The sequence below is a fragment of the Eretmochelys imbricata genome, chromosome 12 (genome assembly GCF_965152235.1).
Source record: "Eretmochelys imbricata isolate rEreImb1 chromosome 12, rEreImb1.hap1, whole genome shotgun sequence".
Lineage (NCBI taxonomy): Eukaryota > Metazoa > Chordata > Testudines > Cheloniidae > Eretmochelys > Eretmochelys imbricata.
In genome coordinates this window covers 42,807,451-42,819,719 of record NC_135583.1, presented here as the reverse complement: position 1 = coordinate 42,819,719, position 12,269 = coordinate 42,807,451, and the positions used below count along the sequence as shown (strand labels likewise).

Below are 12,269 nucleotides of genomic sequence, written 5' to 3'. Positions count from 1 at the left end.
TTTCACCGTTAAGCCAAGCTGGTCGCCTGCCATATTTACTATTCTTTCTACACATCAGGATGGTTTGTCCCTGTCACCTCAATAAGGATTCTTTAAAATACATCCAGGTCTCCTGGACTCCTTTCCCCCTCAAGTTATTATCCCAGGGATCCTGCCCATCCAGTTCCCTGAGGGAGTCAAAGTCGGCTTTTCTGAAGTCCAGGGTCCGTATTCTGCTGCTCTCCTTTCTTCCTTGTGTCAGGATCCTGAACTCGACCATCTCAAGGTCACTACCTCCCAGGTTCCCATCCACTTTTGCTTCCCCTACTAATTCTTCCCGGTTTCTGAGCAGCAGGTCAAGAAGAGCTCTGCCCCTAGTTGGTTCCTCCAGCACTTGCACCAGGAAATTGTCCCCTACACTTCCCAAAAACTTCCTAGATTGTCTGTGCACCGCTGTATTGCTCTCCCAGCAGATATCAGGGTGATTAAAGTCGCCCATGAGAACCAGGGCCTGTGATCTAATAACTTCCGTGAGTTGCCGGAAGAAAGCCTCGTCCATCTCATCCCCCTGGTCCGGTGGTCTATAGCAGACTCCCACCACGACATCACCCTTGTTGCTCACACTTCTAAACTTAATCCAGAGACACTCAGGTTTTTCTGCAGTTTCATACTTGAGCTCTGAGCAGTCGTACTGCTCCCTTACATACAGGGCAACTCCCCCACCTTTTCTGCCCTGCCTGTCCTTCCTGAACAGTTTATATCCATCCATGACAGTACTCCAGTCATGTGAGTTATCCACCAAGTCTGTTATTCCAATCACATCCTAATTCTTTGACTGTGCCAGGACTTCCAGTTCTCCCTGCTTGTTTCCCAGGCTTCTTGCATTTGTGTATAGGCACTTAAGATAACTCGCTGATCGTCCCTCTTTCTCAGTATGAGGCAGGAGCCCTCCCCTTGCGTGCTCCTGCTTGTGCTTCCTCCCGGTATCCCACTTCCCTCAGGGCTTTGGTCTCCTTCCCCCGGTGAACCTAGTTTAAAGCCCTCCTCACTAGGTTAGCCAGCCTGCTTGCGAAGATGCTCTTCCCTCTCTTCAGTTAGGTGGAGCCCGTCTCTGCCTAGCACTCCTCCTTCTTGGAACACCATCCCATGGTCAAAGAATCCAAAGCCTTTTCTCCGACACCACCTGTGTAGCCATTCGTTGACTTCCACGATTCAATGGTCTCTACCCAGGCCTTTTCCTTCCACAGGGAGGATGGACGAGACCACCACTTGCACCTCAAACTCCTTTATCCTTCTTCCCAGAGCCACGTAGTCTGCAGTGATCCGCTCAAGGTCATTCTTGGCAGTATCATTGGTGCCCACATGGAGAAGCAGGAAGGGGTAGCGATCCGAGGGCTTGATGAGTCTCGGCAGTCTCTCCGTCACATCATGAATCCTAGCTTCTGGCAAGCAGCAGACTTTCCGGGTTTCCCCGGTCGGGGCAGCAGATAGATAACTCAGTCCCCCTGAGGAGAGAGTCCCCGATCACCACCACCTGCCTCCTACTTTCTAACAATCTGATTCTATCCCAAGTCTCAACCATTCTACAGATAATGTGAATCTCTTCAAGTGCACCAACTCTTCAGAGATTCTAAGCAATATTGGTGATTGCATTTACTCTGCTTGAATGAAAGGCAAGCGTCAACTCCTGAAAAGTGTTCAGCACCACTTCAAATCCTTGCTTCAGTTAAAAATACCAATAGGAAAGGCAAAGGATTCTGTCATCCCATCTTTGATAGATTTCATGGTGAGGTAGTGGGTTATTTATGGGGTTTAGTAAAAGATGATGGCTGAGGAATGAGTGCAGTACAAGAACTTTACACGTTTCTTTCTCTGAAATATTCATAGATAATATTGGATTGTCCCCTCAGCTACTTCTTATGTGGACAAATTGGCTAGACCATGCCTAAGTCAGAGTTATTAAAACAAAGAGGAAAAACAATTCCTTGTTAAAAAGTAATAATATTAAAGAAGGAAAAGCTAACAAAATGCAAATGTAAAATAAGATTCTGACTAGAAACAAAAAGAAGGGCGATATCAAAGGTTATAAAATCATAAGCTAGAGCACATTCAATCATGACTATGGGCTTGTTTACACAGCAAATTAGTTCAGTGAAAGCCAGAATGTGAATCTAAGCACGCCATGCACTAACTCACCACATGAAACCTGCTGCCACACACTAGAAGTTCCAGATCGTACTTTGACATACAAATGCACTCTGGAACTTTTATGGGGCTGTAGCAGGGTCCATCCTGCAAGTTAGTACAGAGTTATGAAGTCATCCCCAAATAGCATGACCTGCCCAGGTCAACTAATAATGAAGACCAAAACCAAGTCAAGATTAGAAGAGCAGTGACCCAAACCAGCTATAGCTAAGAAACATATTCAAGTAGCTGATGCTGTCCATAACAATATAATTGCTGTTTGGTGCATCTGTTATTTTTTAAGCAGGATTATTTCTAACAGTAAAATGAGGAAAAAATATTTTGCAGAAGGTACTGTAAGGTGAAAATAACTCCTCTCTCAAGTAAGCAATATGAACTACCTGTTTAATAGGGATTGTTTTTCTGGTTATTATTTACCAGAGAGTTCACAGTTGCTCTGTCACAGTTGTTGCAGTCAAAAGAATAAATACATATTCAAATACATGTTCTAATTTCAGAAACATATGATTTACTAGATTACAGCTTTTTGTGTCAACCCAGCTGCTGTGCAGTAAATTGCAGCTCATTTTAAAAACTGATCTATATCATGTGCAGTAAACAATGCAGCAAAATGTAATAACTACTGTTCAAGTTATCCAAGTAGAAAGTATCAAATCACAAAGCTGGAGTGCTCAAACTTCAAAAATTTAAATGCCTTGCAGACTCTTCAAAACTGACAAAGATTTAGTCGGGAGCTAACTTTTTACCCCCTGCATATGAGGATTTGTAATTGAATGATGGCCTCCGCTTTGAACTCAAGGAATAAACAGCATAACTACACAGTGACCCACTCCAGTGCTGAAGACCTATTCCTTGTTATGTATTTTAATTTCAGTACACATAAACTCACACACACAATGTCAGTGTGATATGGAATAAAGATGTGGCTACCCCAAACTCATGCCTAGTAATATTACCCACAAAATTAGAGGAGGTGGGGAGATCAAAATAAGGCTTTTAATAAACCCCAGATTGCACTGGTCACAACCAGTACCTTTATTATTACCCCTGAAGGATTTTTGTGTCAAAAAAATTAAAATTCTATGCACAATATTATAAAATTCTGCAAATTTTGTCAATAAATAAATGCGGAGGCTCCAGCATGGCAGTGGGGAGCACAAATGACTGGCTGCATGGCGGTGGAAGATCACCCTGCAGGGCTCCCCTGCACCTCGAGACAAGGACTCAGCAGGGAGGCTGCACCCAACCCTGACACAGCACAAGGGCCCAGCCTGCCCCAGAGGTCCACGTCCCAGGGGGAGGGCTGCAGGATGGATATCCCACCTCCATGCAGCCAGTCACCTGTGATCCCCACTGCGCTGCTGGAGCCTCCACATTTATTTATTGACAAATAAAATTCTGCAAAATTCTGCAGATGTTAAAATATTGTGCATAGAATTTTTATTTCTTTGGCACAGAATTTTTAATTTTTTGGTGCAGAATTCTCTCAGGAGTAGCGGGAAGCAACTCACCAGGGTTAGCAGTCCCATGCCAGGCACATCAAGTGTAGGCAGGCAGGCTCAGCCCAGCAGGATCCAAGTGTGGAGGGGCTTAGAGTGGGGGGAGGCAGGTGTGGGTTTAGAGGGTTCTGGGTACGGGTAGTTCAGTGGGGGGATCCAGATGCACAGGGGCTTGTTGGGGGGTTCCTGGTGCAGGGGCAATGGGACTCTTCAGGGGGATCCAGGTGAAGGTGGTTGTGGCTCAGCAGGGGGTGGTCTGGGTGTGACAGGATGGGACTTAGCCAAGGGGGGTCGGGGTGACTCAGCAGGGAGTCCATGTGCATCTGATTGGGGCTCAGTGGGGTGGCCCAGGTGCATAAAGGTGGGGCTCATCAGGGTGGGGGTTCGAGTGCAGGGGGGATAGCGGGGGGTGGTCTGGGTACAGGGGTGGGGATCTGGATGCAGGGGTTCAGCAGGGGGTCCAGATACACAGGGGTTGGGCAGAGCAGCTCCCCGTACAGTGATCCCTTGCCCCGCAGCTGAGGCGCAATGGTGGCAGGAAGTGGGGGAGGGATGCAGAGCCAGGGACTTTCTGGGGGTGCCCCGGGCATCCCCAGTCCTGCCTTCCCCAGTGATTTACTTCTCCGCCAAGTGCTCCGGGCGCCTGAAACAACATACTCACGCTGCTAGGGAGGGGCATGTGACCACGCTTATTGCTTCCCTTTGCTTCCCTGGCAGAAAGTCATTTTTCTGCAGAGAAGCAAAGAAATCTGTGCAGGACACGAATTCTGTCCCTTCCTCTGAGACTTATTAGAACATCCCAAACTCAGGAGTGACTTCAGACAACACCCCTATTTAAATCACTCACAAAAATAAGTGTTTTCCTGAAATAGGTTGTTTGCAGTGCTGTTTCCCGAAATGTGTTGTTGAATCCACCTAGCTTCAGGTGCAGGAATGGCAGGATTCAGTCTTAGATTGTAATGTTGAACTCTAATAACTTAAATTTTAGATTAAGATAAAATGTGAGGTAAAAATGGACAGTAATTTTGATCCGCAAGTCTTACATGAACACATTAGTGAAAATGAACACTGAATGATCTCAGAAAAAAATGGTTTGTCTTTGTTTAAATTAAAATGTCTTAATTAAGAGTCCTCAACATGCTCTTCTCTGAGCACCTTATGCTTACTATCTTCTGAGTTACTATTCCTACAATCCAACAATGAAGGAAGCAAGGCTCTACATGCAGTTTCACTATTTTTTTCTCCAGGTCACTAATTTAGCTTCAGATGCATACACAGCTTAATTTCCTTTTGGGAGATGTTTGTTTAATGATATACTTTTAAACAACTAAGACTATTGTACACACATGAATACAAAAACACTATCATTAAACAAACAAGACTATTGTATATACATGAATACAACTTTCACATGCTCATAACTAGGCCAAATCAAAAGCAATTTCTACTGAAAGACACCTGTTCTCCCTCTTAAATTTCAGCTATTTCACCACACTAGGGGAGGAGAGCAGTGGAAAAATCACCCAAAAGACAAAACAAAGGAAATCCAGAGTGGGTTAAATAGCTAGGCACCACAGGACCAAAGGGGGGCAAGGAAGAAGGAAGGGGAGAGACTGGTCAAGTGCAAAGCAAGTAAGCTGATCTAGGGGGACGAAGGCTCCATGTTCCAGCCTACAAACCATGCACTGAAGCAGAAGCACTCTGGACAACCCAAAGGACTCTGACCCAGCCCATATAATGCCCAGGAGAGGCAAGGAAACTGAGGCAGGGAAATGCATGCAAGGCTTATTGTTGTATATGATCTGTACTCGTTCATGCTTAAGTAAAAGAGCAAGGTTAGACTCTGGGCAAAGTGTTTCTGAGTAAACTGTGTAAACTGCTTTACAACTACTGTGTGCCTCCGGAGAGAAGTATACTGCAAACCAGAGGTGTCCAAACATGTGGGAAGTTTAGTTTCTAACAAACTAATTTAGAAAATTTGGGTAAAAATCCCCAAATAAATTCTCAAAGCAGTGAGAGAATGTCCTCATACATACAGCTAGTGACAGAAAGCAATGAACTGAGATATTTGGGACTTCATGGCCCTTTCATGGCCTCAGCTACTCACAATTAGTGCCATGAGAGGATGCTCATGTGGCCACAAGAGGCAGTGCTTTCTAGAAGTTTCTTGAAGTTCAACAGTGCTGGTACACACAACCCATCTATATGACTACATGGACAAAATTCACTCACAGAATTTGAATATTCTTTGGAAGATTCAATATGGGAATAAGGAATTAACAGAAACAGAAACCCTCCTCTGTGCCAGTGAGAAACCATCTCAGTTGTTCCCAGCTGAGAGAGAAAAACCACCTTGTTTCTCAGCACTTTCTTGTGAGAGAGATCCCCATATGGGATGGAGAACAGAGGCTGGGGGCATAATTGAGCATCCATTATCTAGAATTGGAAATTCTAGCTAATTGTAGCCTTTAAAAATATTTCTAGAAATATTATACAATTTTTAAATATACAATTGCATTGTAACTATTCTTATGTACCAGCAAGCAGACTTAAGAGCAAATATGAAAACTTAATTTTGGCTTTTCTGATCTTGGAGCACTTAACCATAAAGCCTTAACATTCTGTAATGGAGCTTATTGTACTAGATTTTGTTATGTCTAAGAATCTTAAGTTTTTGCAAAATAAAGCAGTTCAAGTAAAGAATAAACTTTAATACTAAAGTTCAGTAGCTTGTCTTTTTCCTTATATTGCTGCCCTTTAGAATTAGAACAAAATAACCCTGCTAATCTATACAAGAACTGGCAAAGGCTTTCTACATCTCAGTAAAGATTTAATAGCAGAGCACTACAAAGAAGTCTTGTATTACTGAGAATTCATTACTTTTACAAACTGAACTATAGAACATTTGTAAGCACACTACACAGTGTTATAAATCTCAGCTACAACCAACAAAATAAATTAACAAAGTACACTGGTGTTTATTCACTTAGCATAAAATCATGCAAACGCTCTACTCTGCAGAGTACTTATTGAGTGCAGTCCCAACCACTTCAGTAGGACTATGCCCACCAGCAAGCACCATGTGTAGAGAAAGGTTTGCAGGATCAGGTTATGGTAAAACTCAATCTATTATTTTACAAGTACACTGGCAGTTACCCCATTGAACTATTGCACAGAATAAATGGTAACTGTCAAATATGCCTCTGTAAGGGATCAGCCTGGCCTTGCCTGATTAGCAGTTATCCCATTTAATTATTGCATAAAATAAATGGCAACTGCTAATATCCCTTTTTAAAATAAAAGGAGCTTTGGACTAGGATCCAAGTTCAATCCCTAGCATATAGGAAAGGGATCCTGAAGCAGAGCAACAATTGCTACAACTGCCATTTGGATTCTCTCAGAAAGATAGGCTTGAGTCACTCAAGAGCAGCTCCACAAATATGTCAGGAAAATCCCTTGAACAATGACACTTTATTTTCTTCCTTTGGTAGAAAGAGATCAGCCAATAACACAACCATATCTATCTCTGTAACCAGATTGACTAAGGTCAAGGCAGCCTGAGGAACCAAGAAATTGTGAGAAGTGCTCACCCACAATTTTCTCCAATAATGTAAAATGGAACAGCACGTGAGAGTTAACCAACTCTTGAGATTGACAATCTGGCTTTCTGGAGAATGGGCCTCACAATAGCTTAAAAAAAACACAAGGACCACAACTCCTTCATCCCCCCAAATAGGGAAACCACAATCAACAATGGACCCAGTACATCCCCACTGATTTTCACCAGCCACGAAGGACAGCAGAAGGCAGAGTGTCAGCACAATGTATGGGGTTAGCAGAGAGTGTGACAACAACAGGAGATGTAGTTGGGGAGAAAACAGAGACTGAAGAAGAACCACCTTATTGTATCTTTCACCCCAACTCCTCATTCTCCCTGTAAGCGGAGTACATTAATGCAAGTAGCTGCAAGAGGACAACACTAAGGTACTCTGCTTACATCCAAGAGTCATTAGGATTTGGTTTCAAGTCCTAGAGAAATTATGACAATTTGAACTGTTGTTCTCTTATACCCATCCCATTACAAATCTCTGGCAATTGCAACACATGACACAAGCCAATGCAGTAAGGTGTCTTGCTGCTGAGCTCCACCAGCAAAGCATGTGGTGCTTCTACACCTCCCCACCCCCCAAAAATGACAAAGCGATTCCTCAATTCGCTTATCTCCTTGTATAATTGGGAGAGACAAAGTTAGGATGAGCCCCATGTGCCCTGAAGGTTGCTCGACAGGACAAGCAGGTGCTCCATTGGGAAAGACTCACTCTGAGAGCCTCCTCCCGTGCATCATCCATGATTTCCAGCTGGCGCAGGCGCTCCCGATGCAACATAAGGAACTCTCCAAAGAGCTGCTTCATCTCAAAAGAGCAACAGGGATCATGGCCATCTACTTCCCTTTCATCACCAACTTCTGCAGGAAAGGGCAAGTAAAACAGCTATAAGATTAGGTTAATATATTTAAGGTCAGTGAGGACCAATGTGATCATCTAATCCCACAGCCTGTATAACACAGCGCATAGCTTTTGATTGGGTCATTACAGCATATCTCAATTAAGTACTACAAGTGATGCAGAATCCACCACATCACTTGTGGCTAGTATGCCCAGCCTCACGGTTTGGACTCTGGGGGTGTGAGTAGCAGCATGCACTAACGCAGTGATGCTCAGACTGAGGCTCACACGCCACAAGTGGCTCTTTAATGTGTCTCCTGTAGCTCTTTGCAGTACCTGATATTAAACCACTGATTTAATTGTTAACCAATCAGGATGCTGTTGCTATGTTATTAACCAATTGTAGAATACCTCGTCAGCCATTTTTGCTGTGAGAATTTCATATATTATATATATAAATAAAATGAACCAATTAATTCACACCACCATGGCTCTTTTGGGTAATGCTGATCCCTAATTTGGCTCCTGAATTACTGAGGTCTAGGATTGCCAGGTGTCTGGTTTTCAACCAGAACACCTGGTCGAAAAGGGACCCCGGGGGCGCTGGTCAGCACCGCTGACTGAGCCATTGAAAGTCTGATTGGCAGCACAGCCAGGCTCCCTACCTGGCCCCACTAGACTCCTGGGAAGCTGCTGGCATCTCCCTCTAGCTCCTAGATGGAGGGAAGAACACAAGGACTCTGCACAGTGCTGCCTCAGCCCCCAGCTCCAACTCAGCAGCTCCCATTGGCCATGGTTCCTGGCCTGCAGGCTCGAGCAGCATGCAGAGCCCGGTGGTCACACCTCCACCTGGGAGGTGGAGAGAGATGTCACTACTTCCTGGGAGGTGCCTGAGGTAAGTGCTGCCTGGAGACTGCACCCCACCCACATCCCAACCTCCTGCCCCAACCCTGAGCCCCCTCCTGCACCCCAAACCATGGACCCACCCCAGAGCCCACACCCACAGCTGGAGCCCTCACACCCCCTGCACTCCAACTCCCTGTCCCAGCCCGGAGCCCTCTCCTGCACCCCAAACCCCTCGTCTCCAGCCCCACCCCAGAACCCGTACCCCCAACCAGAGTTCACACCCTAACCACCTACCTCAACCCAGAGTCCCCTCCTGCACCCCAAACCCATCATCCCTGGCCCCACCCCACAGCCTGCACCCCCAGCCGGAGCACTCACCTCCTACCACACCCTAACCCCCCGCCCCAGACCGGAGCCCTCTCCTGCACCCCAAAAACCTCACCTCCAGCCACACCCCAGAGCCCACACCCCAGGCACAGCCCGTACCCTCCCGCACCCCAACCTCCTGCCCCAGCCTGGATCCCCCTCCTGCACCCTGAACCCCTCATTTCTGCCCCCCCAGCCCAGAGTCCCCTCCTACACCCCAAACCTCTCATCCCTGGCCCCAGCCCAGAGCCACACCCCCAGCCAGAGCCCTCACACCCCAACCACCTGCCCCAAACTGGAATCCCCTCCTGCACCCCAAACCTCTCATCTCTGGCCCCACCCCAAAGCCCTCACCCCCTCTCATACCCCTGCAGCTAAGTGAACAAGGGTGGAGGGAGGGGGGATGGAGTGAGCAGGGGTGTGGCCTCAGAGAAGGGGCAAGGCAGGGGTGTTTGGTTTTCTGCAAATATAAAATTGGCAACCCTACTGAGGTTTGAATATCACTGCACTAACGTTTTGCACTGTAAATGCCCTGGGTAGGCCCTGATACCACGAACTAAAAGGTAGCAAATTCACATTAAAGTAGTTCTGGCTCTTAGCCCTGGTCTACACTACTTTGCTTAAGAGTGTGGAAAAGCCACCCAGGGCATTACACTAATGCCCCCTCCCTGGTGTCACAGGCCCCTCCACAGAGTGATACCCACACACCATTAAAAGTCCCTCCCCCCAGGGCATTACTCTGACCACCACCCCCTGTGGCACAGGCCCCAACCCCCAAGGACTTACCCTGCCCCCCCGTGTCTCACGGGCCCCGACCCCCAGGGCCCTACCCCGTGTCTCACGGGCCCCGACCCCCCCCCCAGGCCTTACCCTGCTACCCCCTCCCGTGTCTCACGGGCCCTGCCCCCCCCGGGCCTTACCCTGCTACCCCCCCCCCGGGCCTTACCCTGCTACCCCCTCCCCGGGCCTTACCCTGCTACCCCCCCCCCCGGGCCTTACCCTGCTACCCCCCCTCCCGTGTCTCACGGGCCCCGCCCCCCCCCGGGCCTTACCCTGCTACCCCCCCCTCCCGTGTCTCACGGGCCCCGCCCCCCCCGGGCCTTACCCTGCTACCCCCCCCTCCCGTGTCTCACGGGCCCCGCCCCCCCCCGGGCCTTACCCTGCTACCCCCCCCTCCCGTGTCTCACGGGCCCCGCCCCCCCCCGGGCCTTACCCTGCTACCCCCCCCTCCCGTGTCTCACGGGCCCCGCCCCCCCCCCGGGCCTTACCCTGCTACCCCCCCTCCCGTGTCTCACGGGCCCCGCCCCCCCCCGGGCCTTACCCTGCTACCCCCCCCTCCCGTGTCTCACGGGCCCCGCCCCCCCCCCGGGCCTTACCCTGCTACCCCCCCTCCCGTGTCTCACGGGCCCCGCCCCCCCCCGGGCCTTACCCTGCTACCCCCCCTCCCGTGTCTCACGGGCCCCGCCCCCCCCCGGGCCTTACCCTGCTACCCCCCCCGTCTCTCACGGGCCCCGCCCCCTCGGACGTTACCCTGCTACCCCCTCCCCCCCCGTGTCACGGGCCCCTCACCTGCGGCGACCCCCGCGCGCCGACGCAGCCGCGCCATGCTGCCCGCCGGCCCCGGCTCTGCGGTTCGAACGAGGCCGCCAGACCCGCGTCCCGCCCAGCCCTTGACCGACAAGGCGCTCTGCCATTCGCAATGCGTCCTGACCGCGTCCCGCCCTCCCCGCGACTCCTGTCCAATCAACGGTCCAGGGGGCGGGGCGCGGAGTCCGGCCGGACGTGCGGGGGACGCGGCCCCAGACCGGCCCCCGGGCGGCGCGGAGCGTGGAAGGACAGATTGGTCCCCCAATAGAAGTGCAGCCTCTTGCCACGGGCGAGCGCCATTGGGCGGAGGAGCGGGAGGCGGGACTCTTCGGAGAACTGGAGGAAGCTGAGCGGCGAGAACGCCCAGCGCGCGGTCGCCATGGGGACGGGCGGGGGCAGCTCCCGGAGCACAGGGGAGCGGCCAGCCGCGGTCGCTATGGGGACGGGGGGGGGTCAAGTTCCCGGGTTCGTCCGTGTTCGGCGGCTGCGGGGAGGGGGAACAGTCCGGCTTCCGGAACAACACCCCCCCCCGGGCAGAGCGCCCGCACAGCCCCTTCCCCCCCCCGGGCAGAGCCCCCCCACAGCCCCCGCCTCTTCCCCCCCGGGCAGAGCCCCCCCTCCCCACAGCCCCCGACCCTCACAGAGCCCCCCCACAGCCTCCGCCCCTTCCACCCCCGGGCAGAGCCCCCCTCCCCACAGCCCCCGACCCTCACAGAGCCCCCCACAGCCCCCGCCCCTTCCCCCCCCGGGCAGAGCCCCCCCGCCCCACAGCCCCCGACCCTCACAGAGCCCCCCCCACAGCCCCCGCCCGGGCAGAGCCCCCCCGCCCCACAGCCCCCGACCCTCACAGAGCCCCCCCACAGCCCCCGCCCCTTCCACCCCCGGGCAGAGCCCCCCCTCCCCACAGCCCCCGACCCTCACAGAGCCCCCCCACAGCCCCTGCCCCTTCCACCCCCAGGCAGAGCCCCCCCTCCCCACAGCCCCCGACCCTCACAGAGCCCCCCCACAGCCCCTGCCCCTTCCACCCCCAGGCAGAGCCCCCCCTCCCCACAGCCCCCGACCTTCACAGAGCCCCCCCACAGCCCCCGCCCCTTCCCCCCCCGGGCAGAGCCCCCCCCGCCCCACAGCCCCCGACCCTCACAGAGCCCCCCCACAGTCCCCGCCCCTTCCACCCCCGGGCAGAGCCCCCCCGCCCCACAGCCCCCGACCCGCACGGCGCCCCCCCAACCCTGCCCCTCCCCTGCACAGGGGCCCTGCACTACCCCTTGAGCCCGACAATCTAGCCAGCTTTCTATCCACTTTATAGTCCATTCATCCAGCCCATACTTCTTTAACTTGCTGG

The 12,269-nt window shown here is 51.4% G+C and overlaps 1 protein-coding gene across 1 annotated transcript in view; it reads right to left on the bottom strand.

The window, feature by feature from the left end:
* Positions 1-11,033, bottom strand: part of LOC144273009 (uncharacterized) — a 117,548-nt gene extending 106,515 nt beyond the window's left edge. The window contains exons 1-2 of the mRNA XM_077831443.1: positions 10,910-11,033; positions 8,003-8,148 (exon numbers count right to left, since the gene is read on the bottom strand). Coding sequence (XP_077687569.1) covers positions 8,003-8,148; positions 10,910-10,946 — 183 coding nt within the window. The 5' untranslated portion in view covers positions 10,947-11,033. The remainder of the gene's footprint in view (positions 1-8,002; positions 8,149-10,909) is intronic.
* Positions 11,034-12,269: the final 1,236 nt, after the last annotated feature.